This window comes from Lepisosteus platostomus, chromosome 4, assembly GCF_059453375.1.
Source record: "Lepisosteus platostomus isolate fLepPlt1 chromosome 4, fLepPlt1.hap1, whole genome shotgun sequence".
Taxonomy (NCBI): domain Eukaryota; kingdom Metazoa; phylum Chordata; class Actinopteri; order Semionotiformes; family Lepisosteidae; genus Lepisosteus; species Lepisosteus platostomus.
In genome coordinates, this window is record NC_142614.1 from 66,690,605 (window position 1) to 66,715,950 (window position 25,346).

The 25,346-nt window shown below is 37.3% G+C and overlaps 1 protein-coding gene across 4 annotated transcripts in view; it reads right to left on the minus strand.

Annotated features, from left to right (window-relative positions):
* mbd2 (methyl-CpG binding domain protein 2) overlaps positions 1–25,346 on the minus strand; it is a 54,626-nt gene that overhangs the window by 12,010 nt on the left and 17,270 nt on the right. For all 4 annotated transcript variants that reach the window (XR_015936078.1, XR_015936077.1, XM_088630336.1 and 1 more), the window contains exons 3-5: positions 16,894–17,031; positions 1,772–1,862; positions 1,123–1,300 (exon numbers count right to left, since the gene is read on the minus strand). Coding sequence is in view for 2 of the 4 variants with exons in the window: in XM_088630336.1 (XP_088486462.1) it covers positions 1,123–1,300; positions 1,772–1,862; positions 16,894–17,031 (407 nt within the window). In the remaining 2 variants the exon portion in view is untranslated. The remainder of the gene's footprint in view (positions 1–1,122; positions 1,301–1,771; positions 1,863–16,893; positions 17,032–25,346) is intronic.

A 25,346-nucleotide genomic window follows, 5' to 3' on the forward strand; every position in this document is an offset into this window, starting at 1 on the left:
ACCTACGTCAAAATCGAAACCAGTCATATGTGGAAAAGTTAAAGAACCAGTCATATTTTGAAATAAAAATGAGATTTCAGACCTGAAAACAATTCTAAATGTCATCCCCATGTTATCATGCAGCTCATAATGTCATCGTAAATATTTTAATCAAAGAAATATTATTGTGGGAAATAGGTGAAACCCCAGGTGAACTGCAGTGCTGCGGTTCTATCACAATGGGTAGAAGCTACTTTACTTTGCCAAATGTTGCCACTTCTGGAACCCTGGTCACACTCGGGTGATGACATACCCCAGACATGCAACCTGGGCTACAGAGCTCAACATGCTCCCACAAGGATCGTCCCCATAACAGATTATTTACGATCTGGAAACACCTTGAGCATTGATTTTCAAGGTTTACAGACTTACTTCCAACACTCACACATTGCATGCAGCACTGCTAATTTTGTTGAAATATAAACAGGTGCTCATATCAGTCATGAATATCCAAATTACCAGCCTGTAAACAAATTTAAAGACCTGGATGTCAGACTTCCTGGGGGGGTCCATGGTTAAATGGTATTTTATTAAAATTCTGTCTCTGTGGGAGTTGTGCTGCTTAACATAAAAAATGAATTATAATCCACAGAGGATCTGAAATGAAGCCATGAGGAATGTCAGGAGCAGGTATGCACAGATTAATATTTCTAAATGTTAGACAGGAGTGATGATGACATGGCTAATTCTAATCAATACTAAAGTACTTTCATGTCACTGTATCTGATGCAATGTTGCTCAGAGGTAACCACTTGTGCTGGCAGGGTCCGCTGTAGTAGTTTACTCCAACCCAGATAATATAATGTGTATGAGATACTGTACCCCGAAGAATGGGACTAGGCAGGACTCCCTTTGATCAGAAGATGGTCATTTCAAAAAAGTCAAGTTAATTCATGTAAATGTGGAAGCCACCTGAGGTACAGGAAATTCTCACAAATCAAGAGTGCAGATTTTCAACTCAGATCATCTGGACACTTCTAATAGCACACTGGGTAATGTGGAAGAAATGAGATCATTTTAGCCAGATAGCAATGATGAACAACATGAGGCCTTTGCTGTTTTTCTCATCTATTGGGGGCTTACCGGATGTCATCATCTGTGACAATGAAGGCTTTGCAGAGGGGCTGCGATGTGTTTAGCCACACAGCTGGGTTCTTCTCTACAGCGTTACACGTCTGGCCTGTTATTGGGGAGGAACTTGTGTGCAGAGCGCTGGCTATGGCAGAGAGAAGTGTCTCGTCTGTTGTGTCAGGACCAACTCCTGAAAACACAAAGGCACATCCTTCAAAACACCTGAAAACTCAAAGGCACATCTTTCAAAACTCCTGAAAACTAAAAGGCTTTCAATACTGTCACAGGTCTTAAATGCCATAGGGTTGCACATTTAGTAACGTTTTGTCTGCCTTTAATTAGGAACTATTTGGACTGATTTGAAACCAAATATTCAAAAATGTATTTTTAAAACACAGTTTCTGAATTTCATTGGGAATAGAGCTCTTTAAATTAGTCAACAGCATTTCTGATTTTTTATTTTATTTTATGCACAGATCTGACAGACCTAATGGCACTTGAAACCATTTTAGATGACTAACTTAAAACATAACAAAAATAAGTAATGACCAAGTTGTGCTACTGTTGTTTCATAAAGGAAACTGAGTATTACTGACCTAACCCAACAACCTGAGAAATTAATAATACTGAATTATACAGAAGGAATGAGGTAAAATCCTACCTTGTAGACCCTTTGGAAGCTCCATGGTTTTCAGAACCTCTTCTGTTACATCACATGACCGCAAGCCTTTCAACCTCTTTTCCCAGAAAAGCTAAAACAAATAAGCACAAATATTGGAAAAGTATATTTCAGAAAGCTTTTGAGATACACAATACAGACAACTTTATATAGAGTACGACAAACTACTACAAGCAAAGTAACATTTATTTGTACACATTAAAGACAAAAAACAAACGGTTCTTGTTTCAACAATTAATGAAAAATGCATAAAGTGTTTATCTACAACGTTTCAAAACTGCATACCAAAGCAGAAGCTTAGTGCTCAGAATGCTAAATGTCTTGTGCTGGACCCCAGAAAATAGTAATACAATACATTACCATCACAAAATACTATAAAACTAAATATAAAAATAAGTAATGTTTGGTAGCTAAGAAGCATCATGGGAATTTTTTGCTGCACTGATTTACCAATCATATTGTACATCATCCAAATTGAGGGTGGTATTATGTACAACAGAGTAGAGATGTTTAGAAAGAGTTTATGATACTAATAAACTTAGGTCCTCCACTGAATCTAACATTCAGTTTCTAATACATCTTCATACCATCAGCACTTTTATTCTTTTATTGAATCATCTGTCAGAGTTAATGGTTTGGCGAAACTAGGAGAGAACTAGTCCACAAATACTAACATTTAGTTAATGGGTGATGCTAACAATGGACTTTTCAAATCAGAAACTGAAGAACTACAGAGAGTCCAGGGAAGAGATCAATGTTGTTCATTCTACCTGACTGCAATCCTAAGATTCACTCTGCAATACTGAACAGATAACTTTAAAATACTGTACAAAACTAAAGTCTGACTTAGTTTTGGTTAATCGCATGTCCTTGTTTTACTGAGAAAACTACATGTTTAACTTGCACAATATAATCATTTATGGTATTTGTATATGAAATACATTAGTTTCTTTGTACATTTAAGAGTGACAAAACTGGTTTCTATCACACATTATGACCTCCTTATAAATGTCTGTAATATACATTTTAAAGAGAAAATGTTATTTGTTTAGGGGTACAAAGTTATTAGGAGAGACCGTTCACTGATATTGATTCCAGTATAATTGTTGTTTTGAAGCTTTTACAATAAATATAAAAAACTAAATATTCAATACAGAAGTTCACTGGGAAACATGTACCCTCCCCAGGTATACAGAATCCTTAATAATATAATTGGCCATCTCACTTCAACATCTAAGTCTAAAGGTAAAAGTTCTCAAAAACATGAGAAGATAGTAATTGGTTCAGGGATGCAAAGACATTAGTGAATCTATGGATTGGACTGCAGAAAAATGCGCAAAGCTAATTAGACAAAAAATGGCGGAAGACTAGTAGAGAGGCACAGTGGCAGAGTGGTTTGCGTTCCTGACTCACAGAGATGGGGCCCTGAGCTCAGGTCTGGACCTGGAATGCGATCTGTGTAGAATTTGCTCTCCCTGTTTGTGCAGGATGCTGTGGTTATCTCTAACAGGCCAAAGACATACTGTACTGTAAGGTTAATTGGTAACTGGGGAAAATGGGCCCTGGTGTGCGTGTGCCTGTGTGTAGCCTGCAATGGACTGGCACCCTGTCCATTGTGCCCTGCCTTGTGCCTCTTGCTTGCCAGGAAAGGCCCTGGCTCCCCCACAACCCTAAATAGGATGAATTCAGGTTACAAAATGGATGGACTAATAAGCAGTCTTAATCTCAGAAAAAGCAGGCTGCTTTATCTAAATACTTTCTTTATCTATAAATTTCCCTGCTTTCATCACAGATTGCTGGGACCTACTGATAAATTCATTGCCAAATATTTATTAGGAATTAGTGCAAATCAAAGTAAAGCAGACAAATTTATAAAAATCCCTGTTCCAAAATGAAAAAGAGCGAGTAAACGCCTAAGCTTGTAGCCAACACCTAAGGTTGTAGCCAACTAGTTTCTAATCCAGAATGAAGGTCTGGGTAATGCTCCATATGTCATAAATTTCTCATATAAATCAAGGAATAAAATATGGCAAGGAGTCATTATTTTTTCTCATTTAGTAGCACGCAGTGAAAGATAGCCAATATGTTTTTGTGGTCTAATCCAATTAATTTTTTTGGGTTTTACAGTCTTCCTGAGAGGCTCACTCAGTAAAAACCTTTCTGAAGAGTGCAGGAAAGGAAAGTGCGTGTTCAAAAAAGCGTAGTACCATGTGCCAACTAAGGTCCGTCAGGGGCCTCTCTAGATGTAAAAAGTCTGGTAGAGACGTACCAGAGGATGTGTCAGTGAATCCATCTGCAGTATGTTTGACAATAACAACCCCCTGTATCCCACTAGGTGCCTTTGTCATGGTGCATCAGCAGTAACTGCTGTGTCCAGCCTCTGGATGATACTCATACAGTGCATTCAGGACAGGTACTGTAGAAGGAAGTGACTCCTGCACCATAAGGAACAGACACAGAAAAAAGGCTTACAGAAAGAGATACTGGGTATCTGAACCTGGTTGCCTGAAAAAGGAAATGCATAGGAAATCTGCAAAAAATATATATCTAACAAAATTAACAAGACACACACAAAAAGTTGCAAAGAGTCTGATCAGAAGAATACTACAGAGATGTGCTGCTGGAAGATAAGATGCCAAAACACAGGACTTTATGACTTTTTCTGAAATATATGGCCTATGAAAACACAGCACAATGTTCTTTGGGCTGATGCTTGTATATCTGAGCTGTCTGGATCCAATTGCTGTGCACTTGTTTACTGAAAAAACATTCAGAGCTTGAAGAGCAGATGCCTTTGTGTCAAGAACTGAACTTGGAGGTCTATGATGCTTTAAGGTTCAATAACATTTTTTTTTTATCTTCAGTTTACACTTCATTAAATACTTCAGTAATTCAGGTTGATACGCTGCACGGGAGGAGATGATGGGGCAGAATTTCATTTTCCAAACAGATATTGACTGCATGTTTATCTCCAAAAAACGCTTTCTTTTCTTTTGAAATTGTTTCATGTAAGTTGAGCTTCCAAAAATGAATGACTGAGTAGGAGACTGAAAACTAAAAAATAAAACATAAAAACATATAGTATGATGCATTTAGCACTCACATTAACCTCATGATCACAAATACAAATTGCTTTACTATACAACAAAAATACTTGCTTTCACTTTGCTCTCTCTATTCTTTTGTTTGGCTTTGTAAGGAAGTAAGCCAGCACACCCCATCAAAATCCTAATTATTGACTGTACTGCTGAAATAGAACACTACAAACACACTTTTGTAATCCAGAATTCTTTTGTTTTGAATCTAAAAGTTTACAATGCTTTGTAACAGATTCTGTTATCAAAAACTGAATACATCTGTGTGGACTTGGACCCCTGCACTGCTGTCTTCAACTCATTTCAGCAACTTAGGTGTTGTCAGATTCTAAAATGTTTGTTTAGAATCCTTAATTTGCTAAGTGAAATCAAGTTTCCTTGAATCTACTTAAAGAATATTCGATGATGAGTACTGAACGCAGCAATTCTTCGATAAAGGAATGAAATATTTCACTAAAGCCTATTAAGCGAATAAAATGCCTGACTCTATGAAGCATGATGCATGAAAAATTAAGTAATGATCTGTTCACTAATAATTTATAAGTTTCATATAGCTAATGATTCATTTAAATCATGAGATTTTATGCAAGCTTTCATCTTGCCTTTTGGTTCAGAAAAACATGCTCTAGCAGCTCTACATCATCAAACCTAAATAATAATAATTTAATAATAAAATTACTATTATTTCTGTTTAAATAGAATACACAAAGGCAAAAACCTACTGCCTACCTCATGTTTCACTTTTAAAAGATAATTTAAAATTGTTTCTAGCATGCTTGACATTTTTTTAGTTCTGTTTCTATTAAAAGAAAGACTTCACCTTCCAGAATGACAGAAGGAAGGGAAAAAAAAGCAGTTTTACATTCTTGCTCCTAACAATGTAGAATTCTTAAAAGTAGAAAAGTATTTTAGAAAAGATATTATGCATTTCAAGTATCATTAAAGCAATACTTTATTTACATCATACAAAAACATAGAGTAAGATTTAACACTAACCAAACTTAATAAGAGGAAGGCATTAACACTGAATCAGTGTAAGTAAAACACAAATTATCTTAGATCTTGAATTACTATGATACATGAAAAGAAAGGACCTTCTTCTGAATTCAGGGTGCTTAATGCTACAGCCACACTCAAGCAGCTTATCCAAGATCTATAGGTTATGCTTGTATGAGCATCAAAAGAACAAATAAAAAAAATCCACAGGGTTAATATTTCCCTATCATAAAAGGAAATAAAGGCAGGGAAATGGCTCAGTGGAGTTTGCTCAAAGAGATACCATTTCTTTTTAATCTCTGGTTTTCATCTTTCTCCATTCACAAACATGCCCCCACCAGGTTTTCAGATATCTGAATTAACAGTATCTGAAAGAACTTGATTTTGCACAGTTGCCTGGCTACTCTTCCATTCTTCCTGTTAAATTCTCTTTACACCTTCTTTCAACTGCTCCCAGACACAATTAGAACATCACGATCTTCCCCTGCATAAGTGTTATTTACTCCATCAAATAAATGAATGATTTAGTCTATACTATCACTGTTTCCACTGTTAGCCAGTAAGGGTACTGCATCTGTTACCACTGTGAAGGTTTGGCTCTCCAGGCCCAGGAGTGAATACCACAGCAAATAACTGCATGTTTGACCCATTAGCTCACAGATGGACAGCTCCAGGCCTTAAGAGCCATAATTCTGCAGATGTAATAAGTACTTTTAAATTAGCAACTGATTAATACCTAGATAAACAGGTGATCCGGATACTTATTGAAGCAATTCAATTAAGTAATTGTGATCGGGGGGGGAATGAAAACCAATGGTCCCTTAAATCTTTTTAAAAATGAATAAAACGATAAACTGTTTTTGCTCTCTGCTAACAGACACTTTTTGTTTTTTCTTTGTAATTTCTTGGAAACTTCTTACTCACAGTTAGGAAAACCCAACCTTGTTTTAAGAAATTACTTAGCTGAATGAGTTCCTATAAGGTCAGTGGCAGTTAATTTCTAGTGCACAGGCCCTGAAACAGGCTGCTATGATTTTTGGGGCTTTTTTTCTGGATGGAAAACGCTGTTGACCTCCATGGACTGGTGTGTGGCCATGAGGAAAAGGGGAGATTTCTCAGTCTATTTGCGACACCATACCACAGTGCTCAGGTTTAAGCTAGGCATTATCACAAGGATTATGAATGGGTCAGACACCATGACATTTCACAGACAACTTTGGTTCAATTAGAATTTCTTAGGACTGATAACAGAAACATACAACATGCTACATAGAAACATTTTATAGGTTTGTCTTTTTGTCTTGCTGCTGTGGTACAGTTCTGCAACCTACACAACTATCAAAAGAAATTATCTTTCCATCAAGGTCAATAAAATCAACATCAGTGTAAACAACTATCAAATAAGCATGTTAACAGTTAACCAAACGGCTGGAATTCCACACAGGGGATAAAAGAATAATTAATTAATGCCCCGTGTCTATTTCTCTGTCTCTTCTGCAACTCTTAACATTAATAAAACAGGAGACGCTGTGCAATATTATTGTAGCTTGACAGTTCTTGATGCTAACATTTAAAACAATGTTACAATGTTTTATTTTAGTGATACCAAATTAGGCCTTGTAACCACAGTAATTTGGGTTTTTTTTAATAGCCCAAAAAACACTTTCAACAACAGTTTTGTTACAGGTAATTGCACTTGTGTAGCGTAATAAGTTTACTTTATGCATGGTAAAAATGAATTCGTCTCTCTGTAAAGCTTTTATGATATAAACATGCATACCATATAAACGTAAAAAATAACATTAAATATGAAAGATTACAAACAAAAGGAGGCAATCTGTCCAGTCTGACTCGTTTGGCGGTTAGTATCTAATCGATCCAAGTGTCTCATCCAGGCATTTTTTTATAGAAGTATCAGCTTCAACAGACAGGCTGGGTGGCTTGTTGTAGTCTTCCACAATATTTTGCATCACGACACATCTTATCTAATTGCCACAGACCCCAAGCAATCCCTTTAAATCTGCATTCATAGTTGCATTCTATCTAACCAGTAAGAAAGACTTCTGTAAACACCTACACACTCATAGGTTTTCCTCGGTGTAAACTACTCACAAGTGCACTTACACCTCACAGCAGGACTCGCCTCTTTACACTACAGGTTTTAGAATTATGGAATAAGCAACTGGGGCATGTTGTTGAAGCTGACACCCTGGCTTCTTTCAAGAAATGGTAGCATGGGATTTTTGGATCAAAGGGCTGCCTAAATGGGCTAGATGAGTTGATAAGCCTCCTCACATTTGTAAAGTTTCTGAAATGGAACTCTTTAAACAGCCGTCTAAAACTTAGCAGCACGATTTACTGGCAGACAGGTTTCATGCACTGAAGTGCTGGTGAATTCTGAACAGGCTCCAGATAGCAAAGTTGTTAGATAAAGCTAGCACACCTGCCTACAATCAGACAACCACTGGTTGTCATCCAAATTATAGATGACGGGAGACTGAGTGTACAGAATCATGCACCTCTATGTCAGTTACAGAACACTGTTTGATAGGCACACAAAATGTGCTGCATTTCATGTGAAAGGATTCAAACAATGAGAATCTCAATCTTGCACCTCAGTGAGTGACAATGCCTCTCGGCATATAAAGTCAGCAAAAACAAAACCCTCTAATTGGAGGATTCATTGGATATAGCACTGCACTCTCATCATTCTTTTTAAAACTGCACCGAAAGTGTCACACAAGTAGCATACAAGAACATATGGAATGAGCATTTTAAAAAATGAATAAAAAATGCAAGTGCACTGATTATGTAAAATGCAGCACTATAGTAGCATCTTTTCTTCTTTGGATTAAAACAACAAATTAAGAGTTAGATTTTCTAATAAATTATAATGTGCTGAGGGAAGGCATTTTGTTTCCTAATGTAAAAATGTATTTCTTGATAAATTCACTTTCTTAATGGCTCCATAATTTCCCCATTTATCTTGACCAAGGTTTCTATGCAACACTACACATGGGTCTTTTACCAACCCTACAAATCCAGATGCAGCTCTGAATGAAGTTTGGTTTAATAATTCTCTGCTAAATCCGCTTTGGATCTAATACACATATAAAATAGGTCTAAAATACCTGTATTTTTTATTCTATCAGATAAAGCAAAAAAATCTAATGACACTGGTTAAACTCCCAGAAGTTTCCTTTCCTTGCTTTAAAAGCATACATATGCAATGAAGCTATATGAATGCACCTTGTTAATGTTTGCAAAGATGTAACTGAATTTTAAGCATCATTATTAATCTTTAATGTGCCACAATTATCCACACTAAGAAGCAAAGGTCAACAATTAGTGTAGATCTATTATATAGATGATACTGAGTACTCATTACATAAATTATTTCAAATACATCAATTGCTTTAAGTTAATTTTACTCTGAATAAAATATACATTGAGCATCAAAAAACTTTTGAAAAGTTGATAATTCATGATTGAAAGTCCTCAATAGTGAGAAAGCTAATTACTGATGAGGGAAGAGGTGATTTAGCCTGTTGAAAACCAAGTCTGGTGAAATCAGAAAAGAAAACTCAAGGAACTAATATGCACTGCCTATGAAGAGAACAATGTTTGTATGCCATTAGTGTGTTGGAAAGAGAACTACATCAACACTCTATCTGGGTCATTCAAAGCGGCAATACCAAGGTGTTACAGCCAAAGCTACATCGTCAGTGAAAAGCCACAATCTGGAGAATCACAAGTCTTTCTCCCTCACCATTATTGAAGAGGAGGTCTAAGTGTGATAGTCTGCACAGGAGATTCTTGTCTGACGCTGAAGTAGTAAAAGCTACTAAAAACAGGAATTATAAGACAAGATCACTTTATTGGCCGTATGCAATTTCTTGTATCAGGAATTTGTCTTTTCGCAGACCCTAACTCAAGGAGACACACAGACAGGGAGAGAAGCTTGGAATCCGAGCGCAGGGTCAGCCATTTATACGGCGCCCCTGGAGCAGTTGGGGTTAAGGGGCATTTTTGCCCAGGGAGTAGGATTCCTCTGCCAGCCGCGGGATACGAACCGGCAACCTTCCAGCCACAGGCGCAGATCCTTAGCCACAGAGCCACCGCAGCGCCCCATGGTAAGTAAGCTGAGGAGAGGTTGCATAAACTTCTGTATAATGAAGTGGTTAGAAATAATATTCTTGAAGCAAGACATGTATGACACTCAGGACTGACTGAAGAACTAAATTAAATAAGAGACTAATCAAGAAAGTACCAAAGACAAGATAAAGATAAAAATCAGCACAGTGTTCCCCCATAACCAGGGTTCTGAACCATGGTTCTAGGTGCTGAAGCACTCAACTTGCAGAGGGTCACGGCAACCTGACTGCATGGTGCAACATTCATCCAAGAGCCTTGTTCACTGCCTTTCCAGTAGACCCATCCTGATGAGACAACATTCCAGCAGGGCAACTCATGCCTTCCTGCTGTTGTAACAATGACTTTCTTGGGAGAACAGAGCCTCACTGTCATGCCACTGCCATGGATATCCCACTCACTGCACATGCACATCTGTAGGATAAGCTGGGATGATATTAAGCTTCTAGGACTCAGGCTCTAATGTACAGGAACATGATTGGACAGGTTCTACGAGAGGAATTGGACAGAATCCCACAAGATCTGTAACTTGAATCTGAATGTGTCGCTGACGTAAAGCTTGTATTAGCTTCCAGCTGTGGACAGTAATGCAACAAGCTTATCACAGCAGACTCCCTGTTGATTAACACTGCTGATAACAAATATTAATCAGCATAATGATACATAATACATATGTTCAGTTAAATGTTAGTTCAGCTACTACAGAGCTCAATCTTTTCTCAATCTTGTGAATTTTATCATTTAATTGGATGCTTAGCATACATCTTATCACTGTTACAACCAAAAATGTGATAGATGAAGAAATGAAAATGCTGGAACAACATAAGGGAAAACATTTGTTTCAACACTGGTCGCCTCTTGGGTTCCATGGAAAAAAGGCTGCTCCATATGCACTTTAAAGGATATTGATTGTTGAGATTGTTCTCGCAACCAAAACATGTAAAAGGAAGTTTCCAGTCAGCAGGAGGTAACAGTCTTGAAAGCTACTGACTAGAAGAAAGGCTCAGTGAAGGACTAAGAAAACTGACAAGAGCAGCTACAAGCCAAGTACAGTCTGCCAGTTCCCAGCTGTGTAGCACTAAGAACAAGACAAAAAAAACCTTCAGAATTTAGACTAGGGTTGACTTTAAAATACAAGTTTCTTTGTTTAAACTGCTATACGACCTAGTAAGAGCATGGCAAATCCAAATAAAGACATGCAAATATATATTAAAAAATCGATAGCATTTAAAAACAAATTAAAAATGTACAATTAGGAAATCACTTTTATTTCCAACAATCTATTCACACATTACAGTGTTTAAGCAATGCCAATTTAAATGGGAACTGCAGCCCCAATTTCTCAGGCCGGCTATTAAAACTCAGTAATAAAATAATTGACCGTATCACAACATTTTACACATTTCAAATTAAGTATAAAATAATGGACTTTGTGAAAGTACTCTATGGTTGCCATGTTGTCAGAGGCAGACAAAAATTTGCCAGTCTCGCAAAAAAGCCAGGCGACAGCTCGAATTGTGACGTGAAAACAGCCCTTCCTGCTCACTAGTCACTGTAAGCAAATAAGAAACATGGTCTCCTAACATTTATCCTTTCTTATCTTTTTGAACCCACTGATATATTTTTAACAGTGCCTCACTGTCAAATATCTGTCTGTTTCAGAACATAGTGGTCGCACACAAAACAAGGGTCAGATCAGCAGAAAGTCCAACTGTTTCCTTTTCCAAGGGATATTCAACTAGACCAAAGATGAGTAATAAACATGGGCACTGATGTCACTGGATGTTTTCTTGCCTCGTTCTGAATCATATACAATGACAGCAACATGGTGCCACGCATACATTGAAACTTTGTCTTTTTTGTGATGTAAATTGGAGGTTGTACACATTACTGTATACTTGGTAGATTCGCTGTGGTTTGAAATGCACTCATCATTGCTGATTCATGATAACCCTGAAAATTATAACACAAAAAACAGCTGTGGAGTTCCCCTTTGAATGCAATAATGAAACTATTAGGCCGCTGAAATCCCTTTATTTCCCTAAAACATGAAACATTACTTATCAATCTACAAATAAAAAAATGTAATGTAATGTAAGAAACAGACACAAAGAATCACCAACATACAGCAGTCCTTGTTTGTCTTCCACAGACTGTAAACACCATGGTCATGGTAGAAAGCAAATTCAAGGTTCAAAAACTCCATTAGGAGGTTGGTAGATGTTTCTCATAAAGAACAATATCCTCTCTTGCCAAAATATGTTACTGTATGTTACTGGCACACAACACCACATAAAATTAGCTACTGGAATGTCAAACTTGTAAACTACTGTGTACGACGTAAGCTTTCACAATCACAATAAGAAGACCTCTGTGCTGGAAACTAGATCTATCTTATTTCCCACAGTGTTTATAAAACAGCCACTATACTAAAGTATCATAAAATCTAATGTCAAGTGGGAGCAATACAGTTCTTTTGGAGTTACAGAAACGGTTACTGTGAAATCATTTCTGAGCAGGAATATTGTGAAGCTTGACAGAGAACAGTTTTGCTGACACCCTTCCACTACAGTTCAACTTGACAACAAATCACAAATTGCTGACAATGAATCATAATGGGTCAACTGCAAAAACTTGAAAGCAGAGAAAAGGGAATGATCTTTGGTCAGTATAGACTTCCACACTAAACTCGTTTGCTAAGGAAACACCATTTGTAATGAACCCAGCTTCTGGAATAAGCCCCCAGATCCATTCTGAAAACATTCTCAGTTGCTACGAGCTCAGAGCAACAGCTAATAGCCTGTAGAGGATACTGAAGTATAGGACTAAGTGTAACACTTGCTGTAGACTATGAATATTAATAGCATACTTAGTTATGCATAGTTTTAACACATCTAAAAGTCCCAGAATGTAGCAGCTTGTTACCAAACCAATATTTACACTGAGTGATTATTTTAAGCACCCTTCAATGGGGCATATATTGTAAATGTCAAATAAGTATTACAAATACAATACAATGGGCTTATCTCACATGCAACAAAGGTGTAATCAGTTTCACATACACAAATGCACATCTAACCTATAGTATACAAGTACATAATGAGATACATATTGAGGAAAGCAAAGAGAAATTAATTTTGGTACTGAAAAAGCTGATGTATGTTGCGGAGAATTGCACTTTGCCACAGTGATGTTGATGGTTCTTATTGGACTGATATGCAAGCCCCAGAAGATACAAGCAAAAGGTGGTTTTCACATTCCATGCATACTGCCAGCCTATCTAAGGTTATCTAAGATAGGCCCTCGTACTTGAAGAAGGCTTCACAGCCGACGTGTTTTCTCCCATCTCTATTACTTGTTCCTATCTTAGGTTATGGTCATGACAATAAAGAAAATATTTATTGATGTGAACAGGATCATTTCTTTGCCTGCATTAGTGATGGGGATGAGAGTATAGACAATGGCTACATTGCTAATACAGTAGAGTATTCCTTTGTAGCAGTAGTATGCTTCAATTATCAACGAGGACCGAAGCCAATGTAATACACCAAAAGTTCAAATTCAAACCAACAGCAGCTGTTTCAGGGTTAAGGCTTATTGGTCTTGCCAGGGGTATATTACATATTGTTATGTCCCCCCTTATGAAGTAGTTTTTAATTAAAAAATGTGTGCTAAAATATTAAAACATTAACATTTGCATACATATATAAACAATATACTATATATGTGTATAAGAAAACAAACCGATGATTTAGCATTTCAGAGTACATTGTAAAATCAGAACTCCTAAGCACCACAAAATAAAATATAAGCGTACTGGTACACATGATTCAAATATTCTGATTCAGATTAACTCCGTTTCTATTTGGTAGAACAACAACAATGCTTAATCCCTAGCACAGTATACAGTATATAAATGAGATATATACATTTATAAATCTCCAACTTTGTTCTTTTACGATTGAGCAGACAAGTGTGGATGATCCAAAGATATTACGACTGTGCTACCTACCATCAGCTCCGTAGGTTTGCTACAGTTGCAGGTTCACTGCAATTAACCTAATACTTAATCCCTTAATCCCTTGAAATAAATTACTTCCCTCTAAGCAAACCTTAAACAGAAAATCAAAACGTAACAAACGGAACTTAAAAAATACAGAAGTTTCAGTATACTCAATTTAGTCTCAGACTGTAAAAAACCTTGCAAGGCAATGGAAGTTTGAAAGAACCAGTGGACTTTAAAAAGGGCAGTGTCTGCAGGTTAGAAAATGGAATGGTGGCAAAAGGCAGTGGAAATTCTCAACAGACACCAAATATTTTGTGCACTAGTTACAGTATTCAGTTCAAACGAAACCAAAAAAACAGCTAGTCATGAATCTTCACTTTCTAAAGCCAAAGAACTAGGGAATCTAAGCCTTGATAGATGGCTCCGAATGTAGCAGAACATTTGCATGTGTGTGAAACATAAAATGTAGCATTAAATATTCTTTGTGCATCACTGAAATGCAAACTACCTAGCTTACACAATGTCACTAGCAAATCACATAAAGCAACGAAGTTGGTTTCTTTTGAGCTTTGGAAATCTGTCTACTTCTCCGATGAGAACAGTAATTAACAGCCCTTAGACAGTAAATGTGAAAGAAGCACCATCCAGCATAGGTGTAGTCATTGCCTTAATTCCTGGCCATCACAGTCTATCAGCTGCTGGCAAACAGACCGTCTGGTCTGTAAAAATATACAATGCAATTTGAGCAACTACATGGTCACAGCTGGTTGTCTACAAAGGTAGTGTAACATCTGTTATAAATTAGTTTCCTAGGAGCAACATCTTCTCTATGCCAATGCCCATCTGTCCAAAGAGAGCAGTATTTCTTTTTATCACCCCTGTGACACAAAAACGCAAAAAGAGTAACAACACTGGTCTTGCCAACAACTGTACATAAACCCTTTTTAAGGACTCGTGGGCTACATCCAACTAACTCCTGCAAAACCCTACCATGACAGTCATTTTCCAGGACTACAAAATACAAAATCTGTGCAAGGCAAAAGTCACAAATATGCAGCCTACAGCTGCTGACCTCATTCCACACAATGTGCTGGGACGCTCCCTACCTTGCGCAAAGGACAGGGTAACACTACAAAGTATTAAACCAAGACAGGCAGCGTTAAGATTAGTTTCAAAATACACAGATGTCCTTAAAAAAAACATTAACTTGTACTTAAATGCTTATTCACTCAACCAGTCAAGGGAAGAAAAAACAGCTTACCAGTCACAGAACAAGGTACTATTTGTAGTCTCATTGTAATTACCTTTCCAGCCTCGTTATCTTTACAGGGTGGCCGTACAGCAGCAAGATTCCAATTACAGCTTTATAATACAATTAGCACTCAGAAACAGAAAGCAGCTAATCGATTCCAAGAACTGCTCACTGTTCCCTCTTATTAAAAGTTATCTTCTGTTGGCTTTTTTTCAGGTTGAGGTCAACAGCAGGAAATGTTTCACCAAAGGACTATTTGTGTGAGCTTGGCAGCCTCTGCTGGCAAAAGCCTGTAATAGCACTCTGAACATGTACAGTAGGTTAGAAGATATCTTTCAACACCTGCCTTAAGTAAACTCAAGAAATATTTTGTGTTTCGAGTTTCATTCATGATGGTGCAATTAGGTAATGAGCACATTATGCAACACATCACATAGTACTACTTGTCCCCAAAGCAATAAGCATTCTGCTGAGTGCGAAGTTAATAGGATAAGGTACCCCTTTCATTCAAATTGATTTTGCCAGGTTTTTTAGGCTATTTTTAGGCTACTTGACAGATGCATTATTATTCATTAAGGACTCTAAAACCTTTCAATATCCATGCTGTCAAGAGCACAGTGGGCTTTATTATGGTCTAGAGAAAAAATAATAAAGTTACATTAACCTTTCTAACAGAATGAGGTAGACAGTCTGCATAGTACTATATGTAAAGTATATGTTCAAGACAAAGATGCAATGCAAACTAAAACCTTAGTCCATTAGTTGTTTATTAGAAGGAGCAGTAGGTAGATTCAAAGCATGGTCTTTGGTGTTCAAGTGTGTCCTTGTCCATTGTTTCCATGTGATAGATACAAAAATCAAGAGATAGTCAAAGTGTTATTGAATTATTTATTGACAGATGATTCTTAAAATGCCTAGACATCAAGACATTTAGATTCAATTTTGTATTATGTTACAACACTGATATATGTAATTTGACAATTCCTCTGAAAATCATAATTTTTCCTTATGCATAAAGTGCGATTCTTGGGCTTATTAAAGATATACTGTAAGTACCTGTTCATGACAAATTAAGTTTAGCACGAAGTTTAAACTCTGAAATCAAATTCAGCCAGGATTTTAAAAGGTCACAGTACACAGACAGTAAAATGATGATTAAATTATGATTGAAGAGTTCAATTGAAAAGTTTTCAAATTATAGATCAAAAACAAAAAAGATAAAGTACTTGTGAATATAACATATACTACCACATACAAGCATTTCAAAATATGACAAAGGATGAGTCATTGCAATCCTATTTCACTTCATAGGAATAAAAAATATTATTGTAATGAGGATCCATGAAGCTATTAGACATAGTAAAATTACTAGCTGCCTAGCCAGCGAAGAAAGGCATTGATTAAAGAGACTTCCTGTATTACAGTGTATATGATTTCCTCTGTTCTAAGCCTGCTACCACAAAGAAAACTAATCATGTTCTCTGCAGGCCCCTAAAAATGAACTCTCATTTACTCTGAAAGGACAAAAGATATAAGAGAGGTTCTGAAGACATTTGCAAGAAAAACCTTAGAAGATTCAAGAATAGAAATGCGCAGGTCTTACCTGTCGTGGTTGTTCAGTTGCTCTCTGAGGGTCTGACTTCACTTTGTTACTTGGGTGATTCACGACTTTGGTCACCGGCTGTTTGAAAATGGAGGCCGTCTGTCTGATAGGAAGTGCGGTGTTTAAGTCTGGTTTTCCCTAGAAAGAAAACAGAAACTCTATAGACCGGTATTTTAGAAAGTAAAAACAACTCAGAAATTAAAATGAGCAGGTAAATGAAAAGATAAATCGTATTGACTACTCTGCATCATTTCACTGTTTTGAAATGCATTCCAGTGGTTTACCAGATTAATACTGCTTTGGACAGTCATAATCGTCAGGCTGCTGCATGAGATACAGTTGCACCACGTGCTGGATCTCATAATCAGTGACAGACCTACTTTGGACACCATCTTCTGGGGGTCCAAATCAGATGAAATGAGATCCAATCTACAGGGAAGACATTCCAGAGATGGAGTGTGCTTCTTCGTGTCAATGGTCACATGAGTTTCCAGACAAAGTACCTTGGCACATCCCCTTTTAGAACCTAAAAGATAGTCTTTGACTGACATTTGCCAGTGCTCATGACATCCAGCAGGTGGGGCAATTGTAACTCATACAGCAACCCATATTCTTTCTGCCAGAATGGCATCATGAAACGTCTGAGTCACCAGAATGCATGTTCCCTCAAACAGGAGGACTACAGCAGAGAAGTGCAGTCCAATAAATTATGACTAGTCAATTATTCATTGATGAATCACTCTGCATTAAAAATGCAACAGATGCTTTTGGTTCCAATACTCATTTGTTGCTCCTATACCATTTCTTCCAGGATTTTCATATTTTCTGTGATTAATTACACATTGATTCTTGTTGAAAACCCAGTTGGCAGAGCTTTTATTCTACTTAGACTACATGGAGAATAAAAGGCTCAACCTGAAAGCTGTGGAACACATAAATATATCCTAGCACATTCTCTCATTCAGACTGCATTATTTTCTGATGTTCTCTATTAAAACTGTCACGATATAAAATAGAACTCACAAAAATATGGATTTGCTCATGTGTTAGTATCATGAAAAAGAAGAAATAAATCATGCTTCGATCCCTGAGAAACCTTTGGAATTTGTCTTACCGTAAAAGTAAAGCACCATGGCTTTGTTTATAACATTTTAAAAAAATCCAGAAGAGGATTAACATAAAAGCAGCAAGAGTGCAAGATAAGTAAATGACTAATATAGCCTAGATTTAGGCTATGCTTTGAGAGCTTGATCCCAGAGGGAAAGCTGCAATCAAACGGCAATCAGTCACCTTTGATTCAGAAAATAAAACCCTTGTATGCTTTTGACTAGAACAGGAAGCCAACATCTACATCAAGAAATGATGGTCATAAAGCAAGACAATAAGGTGGAATAAAGACATTAAATGGCCTTTCACTCCAACTAGTGCATTCCACCTTTTATTGCTTTTAGTGCTATAAAATTAGGCCATATAACTAGGAAACGTAATCACAGCTGATCTAACCCTTGGCAGAAGATGCTGGCAAAAACCTACACAGCATTCTAAACACACATCTTCCTGCTCACAATGACATTGGACCTGTTCAGAAGGAAAAAAACAGTACATTATTAAAAGTATGTTATCCATAGGTTCTACTGCCCAGAACAGAACTCTGTCGATATACTCAAGTCTTGGTAAATGAATTAGTCAGATAAACCCACCCCAAGATGCATTCTGTAATAATACTGCAGTGAAAGCCCCACCATCTTTTGAGCTGAGGACTTTGCTCTGCCACGCTATCGAGAAAATGACAAGTACCACAAAATGGACGACATCGTGTCTCACAAGTTAAAAAAAAACATTAAAATATATTAGCAAATATGTACTCTAACATTACACTGGTACTGTTACAGAAAAACACTTGTTCTGAACGATGCAAAAGCAACACGCCCACCAACTGTTAAGGCAAAATGAAACATTTATGGATTGATATTGTGACAGATTATAAAATTGGTCACGACCTGTGTTTTTGTTTAATCAAACAGGTTAGTTTTTAACCACGGTCCAGTTTTTGGCATTACGTGCTTTCATTCTACAAACATCTGAGGCATCTGATTTAACTGGGCCGCCGGATGCTGCAATACAGGCAGGACTTTATGGGGTTAACGCGCCAAACCCCATGGAGTAGGAGGGGAAAGTTCCTCTTTGCTAATGTCAGCTGTTACGACATATGGGCAGCAACAGTAGTGCGGCAAAGGCAAAAAAACTGCCTCCCTGCTGCGCTGAGCCGCCCTGATGCGTCAAAGCACAATACAAAATGGTAAAGGCGTTGTTATGCTGTCACACTACACTGCTCCTGAGCCTTTCACACTCCGAGTGAAGAAAACGGCCCCCACTCAGATGTCTGCTTCAGTTAGACCCAAAAGCTCCCCTTCACCGACTGTAGACCAGACCTCTAGAATTCTTCAGCTCAGCAGATTCAGCACCAGTATTGTGATCTTAACCTCTATAAGAGTGTTTCCCTATATAGTAGATAAAGAATAAACCAGTTCAGATTTACTTTAAGATACATATGTAGGAAGCTTCATGCATGTATGCTCCCCCATTCCAGAAACATTCAGAGAAGTCCTCGGATCCCACTAGGTTGTTGAAACTCTTTGATTCTATCTTAGTGTAACGATATATATAACGTTAAAATACAGAATAAAACAGAATGGCTGTTGAAATGTAATGGCTGCAGAAGAACTGTCCATTATATCTCTCCCTAAATGGAGAAATGAAGGCCAAGAAACTTGAGAAACTTGCTAATTAGACTAACTAGGTTTGCAATGCTAATCACAAGTTGTCAGAAGTCTGTATTTAGGCCTTGAAGAGAGCACAAGATTTTTGCTGGTCATTTGCAGCTGAATCTTTGGTTTGAGAGTCAGATGGTTTTCAACCTCCAAGTACATAATGCAAAATCTTACAGCCAAAACATTTTTATTTTTTAAAACCACATTAGATTATTTTTTGAAAAAAATCAACTTTAATTTTAGATAAGCTGAGAAAATGTGCTAATTATATTTCATTTTTTAAGGGTTAATCTCCCTTAGAAACATTTTTGGTGGCAGCATAGGTTTCTAGGAAATTTAACCTAAACCCTCTCTAAGGAACCATCAGAATGAGTGTCTTAAACCACAATAAGTCATATTTTCCTGTTTTCCCACAACAAAAGCCTTTTTTTCATGAAAACTGAGAGCATGGCTATCTAGTAAAACCCTGCAGTCAATGTAAATACTTCCCCAGACAGATGTGGGATATTGAGAGAAAAACTGATACCACAACCTATAACCGATACCAAGCTGCTAAGTATTCTGATCACTATTATCCTACTTCCAAAGCAAGAGGATGTGAGTCTTCAATTTACTGCAAGCTGCTGTGAACAGGAACCTCTGCTGAAGACCTGCATTGCATGCTGCATTCTTCAGATTTTATCTCGCCCCCTTTCTGAGCAGCCAGACCAGTCAGATATTGTCACACTGGAGAAGCTAAGCAGAGCTGAGCCTACCCTGCATTTGCATAGGGAACACCCAAGGGCCAGTGCACCAGTACTGTTAGCAGTGATCCAAGCATGAAATTAGGGAGAGGGAGAAACAATAAACACATAAAACTTGAATGATTCGAATACATTATTTTATTGTAAGTCACCTCTTCAAAAAAAAAATCACCAGTAACAAAATTAACAAAGGAAAAAGGGGTTTAACATGACAATACAGCTTACAAAATGTACATAGTTACTGTAAGAGGCAGCTATTTTATGTATAGAAATTAAGGGGTAATGAAATGTGTCTTTCTTTTCATTGTTCACAGAACAGCACTTCTTTACAATAAATGGAGTCTGTAACATACTGTGAGTGTAAGCTGCAAGATCTTTTCACTAAGCACAACAGTAGTTATAATTGAACCCTATTTATTCAAATAAACAAACCTGTTTAGTTGACGTATTTGGCAAACATAACTAAGGTGGCATATCTCGCGAGATTTAAAATGCCGGCTTTATACTACAGCATTATGTTTTACCAGTATGGATGCCCAGATAAGATCGACAACAGGACTGGGATCCTGGTACAGAGCTTTATTATTTCCCTACTACTTGGAAATCCACCATTTTCTCTCAGCACGTCTGACATACCGGTAAAGTGCCCTATGCAGTATGTTATTTCAAAATCGATAGCCTCCTTTTTATTATTCAAAAGATTTCCATGGAGAGGACACCAGTCCATCCAAGGGCATACACATATACCAACACGCACACACTCATACAAGGACCAATTTTCCCAGAAGCCAATTAACCTACCAATATGGCTTTGGACTGTGGGAGGAAACCAGAGCACCTCGGGGGACCCCATACAAACCACGAAAAGAACACCCCAGGATTTGAACCCAGGGCCCCATTGCTTTGAGGTAGCAATGGTTAATGCCACCACACCACCCTCCATGTGCTTCCTTCCCATAACAAATGTTCATATTTTATGTATAGTGTGAAAGAAAATTTGCCAATCATTGTTTTGTTGATATAAAATTACACAAGGATTAAAATGCTTAAAAGACATGATTAGAGCCAAAGTTTTATAGATGTCTAATATAAACACCTCTCGGGCAAACCTAAAATTGCACCTACAGTTGCACAACAGAAAGGGTCATGAAATAAAACCTACAATCTCTGTGCCTTACAACACAATACAATTTTCTTAATGTTTAAGGTCTCTTCAACATCAAACACATGTAGGTCTGCCATTGCACGGTTTTCTGCTTGCCAAAAAAGAAGGAAAGATTAGCGTTAATCAGAAATACACTTTGTTACAATGTTTTGGAAACAAGTCTGAATGCATCTTACAACAATCTTGTTTACAGAAGGTAGAAGAAGGGGAAAAAACAACAAATTACTGAGCATGATGATTTAATGGCATTTCAATTGATCTTTTAGCGCAATAATGCTAAGCATATGGTTTGTTCGTAGTAGATTATGTAATCTTTAATGGCCTGAGAAGTTCATAGGTCTGGTGTAGTAGGCTATACAAGATAACACACTGCACTTACTTTCAAAACTGGGTGAATGATAATGTTAATCAAGAGGTCACCTCCTCTTTCACTTTCAACCTCTTGTTTAACATTTAACTTCATCTGAAATTCAGATATGAAGAGTCTGAATAAAAATTAGCTTAAGTGGTTTGTATTGGTTGTGAAGAAATTAAGCCACTAGCTAAAAATAATTTTCCTGAAAACTGATAACTTACTGCTTATTGTATTGTATTGACAATTTTAATTTGCAATAGAAAACACAAAGAAAAAAGGAACATGGTAGCTAGTGCTTTTGAAGCTTGTTATGTTTATTAATATAGATGGAACTGTTTCTGAGTAGAGGTACCACAATATTTTATTATGGAGGTCCACACAGGTACCTTACAAGGCAGCAGATCTTTTTCAAAGATAGTATTAACCCTTAAATGCTCCTAGAATTGTGTTTTTGCTTAAGATTTTCCTTTTGCATAGTATAACCCTCTCATTGTAACTCTGATGATCGTAACTCTGCAAAACTTGGTTACATCACTGTGCCACCCATAACTGGAAAACCACTGAAGTTAAGCAGCTGTGACCCTGGCCAGTACGTGGATGGGAGACCTCCACGTAAAGCTAAGGTTGAAGAGGTATTAGTGGGACCAGTATGGAGGCACTCACCCTGCGCTCTGTGTGGGTCCTTATGCCCCAGTATAATAATGAAGACACTAAACTGTAAAAGGGTACCATCCTTCGGATGAGACGTAAAACCAAGTTCCTGACTCTCCATGGTTATTTAAAATCTCAGAGCGTTTCTCAAAGTCGAGGGGTGCTACCCTGATGACCTGGCCAAATTTGCCCCTAGCTTTTACCAATCATGACCTCCTAATTATCCTCATCTATGAACTGACTTCATTACTCTGTGTGTGGGGAGCGTACTAGTGCACTCTGGCTGCTGTCACATCATCCAGGTGGGGCTACACACTGGTGGCGATGGAAGGGAATCCCCATTACCTGTAAAGTGCTTTGAGTGGATAGAAAAAACATTTTTTTTTAGTAGAATGGCAGGCAATGAAGCATTGGTAAGGCTAAAGTATCGGTAAAGATTTCAACAACATCTGTTCAGCTTGATCCAGACTCCCACAACCTTATGTATAGAGATGTGCCTCCTGTTCCAAATGAAAACTGTTTCTAAAGAAGAATACCGTTAAACCACATTAAAATCTGTAATACTTAAGCCTGTTCTATATTAAAGTACAATTTTTTTCCTCACCCTGGCACATTCTGGTTTCTTCCTTAATAAATAACAGAGTACTTAATATGTTAGCCATTTCCCTTGTTTAAAAGTTTATCTTTTTTATCACTGAGACACTTCATTCTTTACCTTTCTTTTGTCATTGTAACACTGAAAAACATTTCATTTTTGTAGCCTTTGTTGCAATATTCATTTTCATCTCTCTTACTTAATATAATTTTTACCTGTGCTCACAATTCATCATCTTTTTTTATGAAGTATGTTCTTTCTCCATAGATGTTTGTCTTCACTGATTAAATAATAAGCCATCACTCTAGGCTTTTTTGCTTGATTTTAATTCATCTGTAGTCTGCTTTCCTGAAATTGTAAATCTTTGTTTTGTACTCTACCTGCAATTTTTTCAAAATGTATTTCAGAGCACAAAATACTGTATCCCAGTTCCCTAATGGTTTGCTGACCTCCATTTACCCCTAGTGTTTTCAGTACAGCCACTCCGTCAAGTGAGTGCTCTGCAAAATGAGTAAGAAAGCAATTGTTACCGATGACAAACATTTCAGTTTCAGCTTCTGCCATCACTGTCTTTCCCAGTCTGGAAAAATGTAAGTTAAGATTTCCCATGATATCCAGTTCTTGACCTACAGACCCATTCCTAATTCCCAAATATAAGAATGTATTATAATTAACAACAGAATTCTAATTGAATCAAAATAGAATTTGGTCTGGAATGCCCAAAATATTAAGCTCTGGGATTTCTTTTTAAAGTCTGATCATTGCACACTGAGATTTTCAATTCTTGTAGCTCAGAGGTATCCAATGCTTGTCCTAAAAGACTGTTGGCTTTCAATCCAACATGGATCTTAACGAGCTAAACAGGACCAATTTAATAGCTTCCCTTAGCTCTTCATGTGTTACTGCTTTAAAGAGACCTTGAAAACCGGCAGACGCAGCAGCCCTCCAGGACCAGGACTGGACATCCTTGGATTAGGTAACCTTCCTGTTCCTAAAAACTCAGAACACTTTGGACAATTTAGAATCATGTAAATAAATGAATCTCAGCCTTCTACATCTGAAACCCATCATTTGGACCTCATAATTTAAAACAAAAGTGTTGAAACAATTATAAAGATACTTTTTTTTTTGAAAATGTCTTTATATGTTAAAAAGAACAAAAAAAAATTACTTTATGCAGAATAAAACAAAAGACCATTAAAGCCTCTTGCATTCATTATTGATCACACTGAACTAGATCACAATTACATTACATCACTTTATTAGCCCTATACTGTACAATTTCCTGCATTAGGAATTCATCTTTTCGCATACCCCAGCTTGCTCTCCACGAGACACACAGACAGGGAGAGAGCCTGGGGTCAGAGCGCAGGGTCTGCCATTGTACGGCGCCCCTGGAGCAGTTGGGGTTAAGGGCCTTACTCAGGGGCCCAACGGAGTAGAATTCCTCTGTCGGCTACGGGATATGAACCGGCAACCTTCCAGCCACAGGCGCAGACCCTACAAGTTTATTGGATAACTACAGATGGCTAGCATTTAAAATGCCATCTAAAAAAAACAAGCATCAAGCCGTTTACTAATTTCTGATTCTAGAGAGTTTGGAACTAAAAAGTAGCTACACATAGAGAACTAGGAGCTATCGACAAAAAAAACAAAGAGGGCTTCAAAATTCCAATAGTTCACATTCCAGATCAATGGATCCAATAGGAAAACATGAAAAGAATTCAAAAACTGGATTGCAAGGTTTGGCTTTACACGTGTAACTGACAAATGGGCCATTAGTGTGGGAGGATTTGAAACATGAAACAAAACTCATTTTGCATTGGAAAAAAAAATGTGCACATATTGGATTCCTGGAATGCCAATGTGTGATGGATACCATAAGGAGCTGTAATGACAATCTCAGCTTGATAAAGTCAAAACATTAAGACAATATTTAGGAAGAGCCCCTTGTGACTTACTGTAATCAATACAGAAAAAAAATAAATAAAAGTCATTTAAGGAGCAAGTTGACCCATCAAGTTGTTTGGACACGGCTGGAGCCTAATCTATTTCATTAGCCAATGATCAATACAGTTCCCCTAATGTGTCACCACATGGCGAAAACCTACTGTAGTTGCATGGACTTCAGTAGATCTGGGAAGTCTTGGCTTGCCAAATACAAAATAAACTC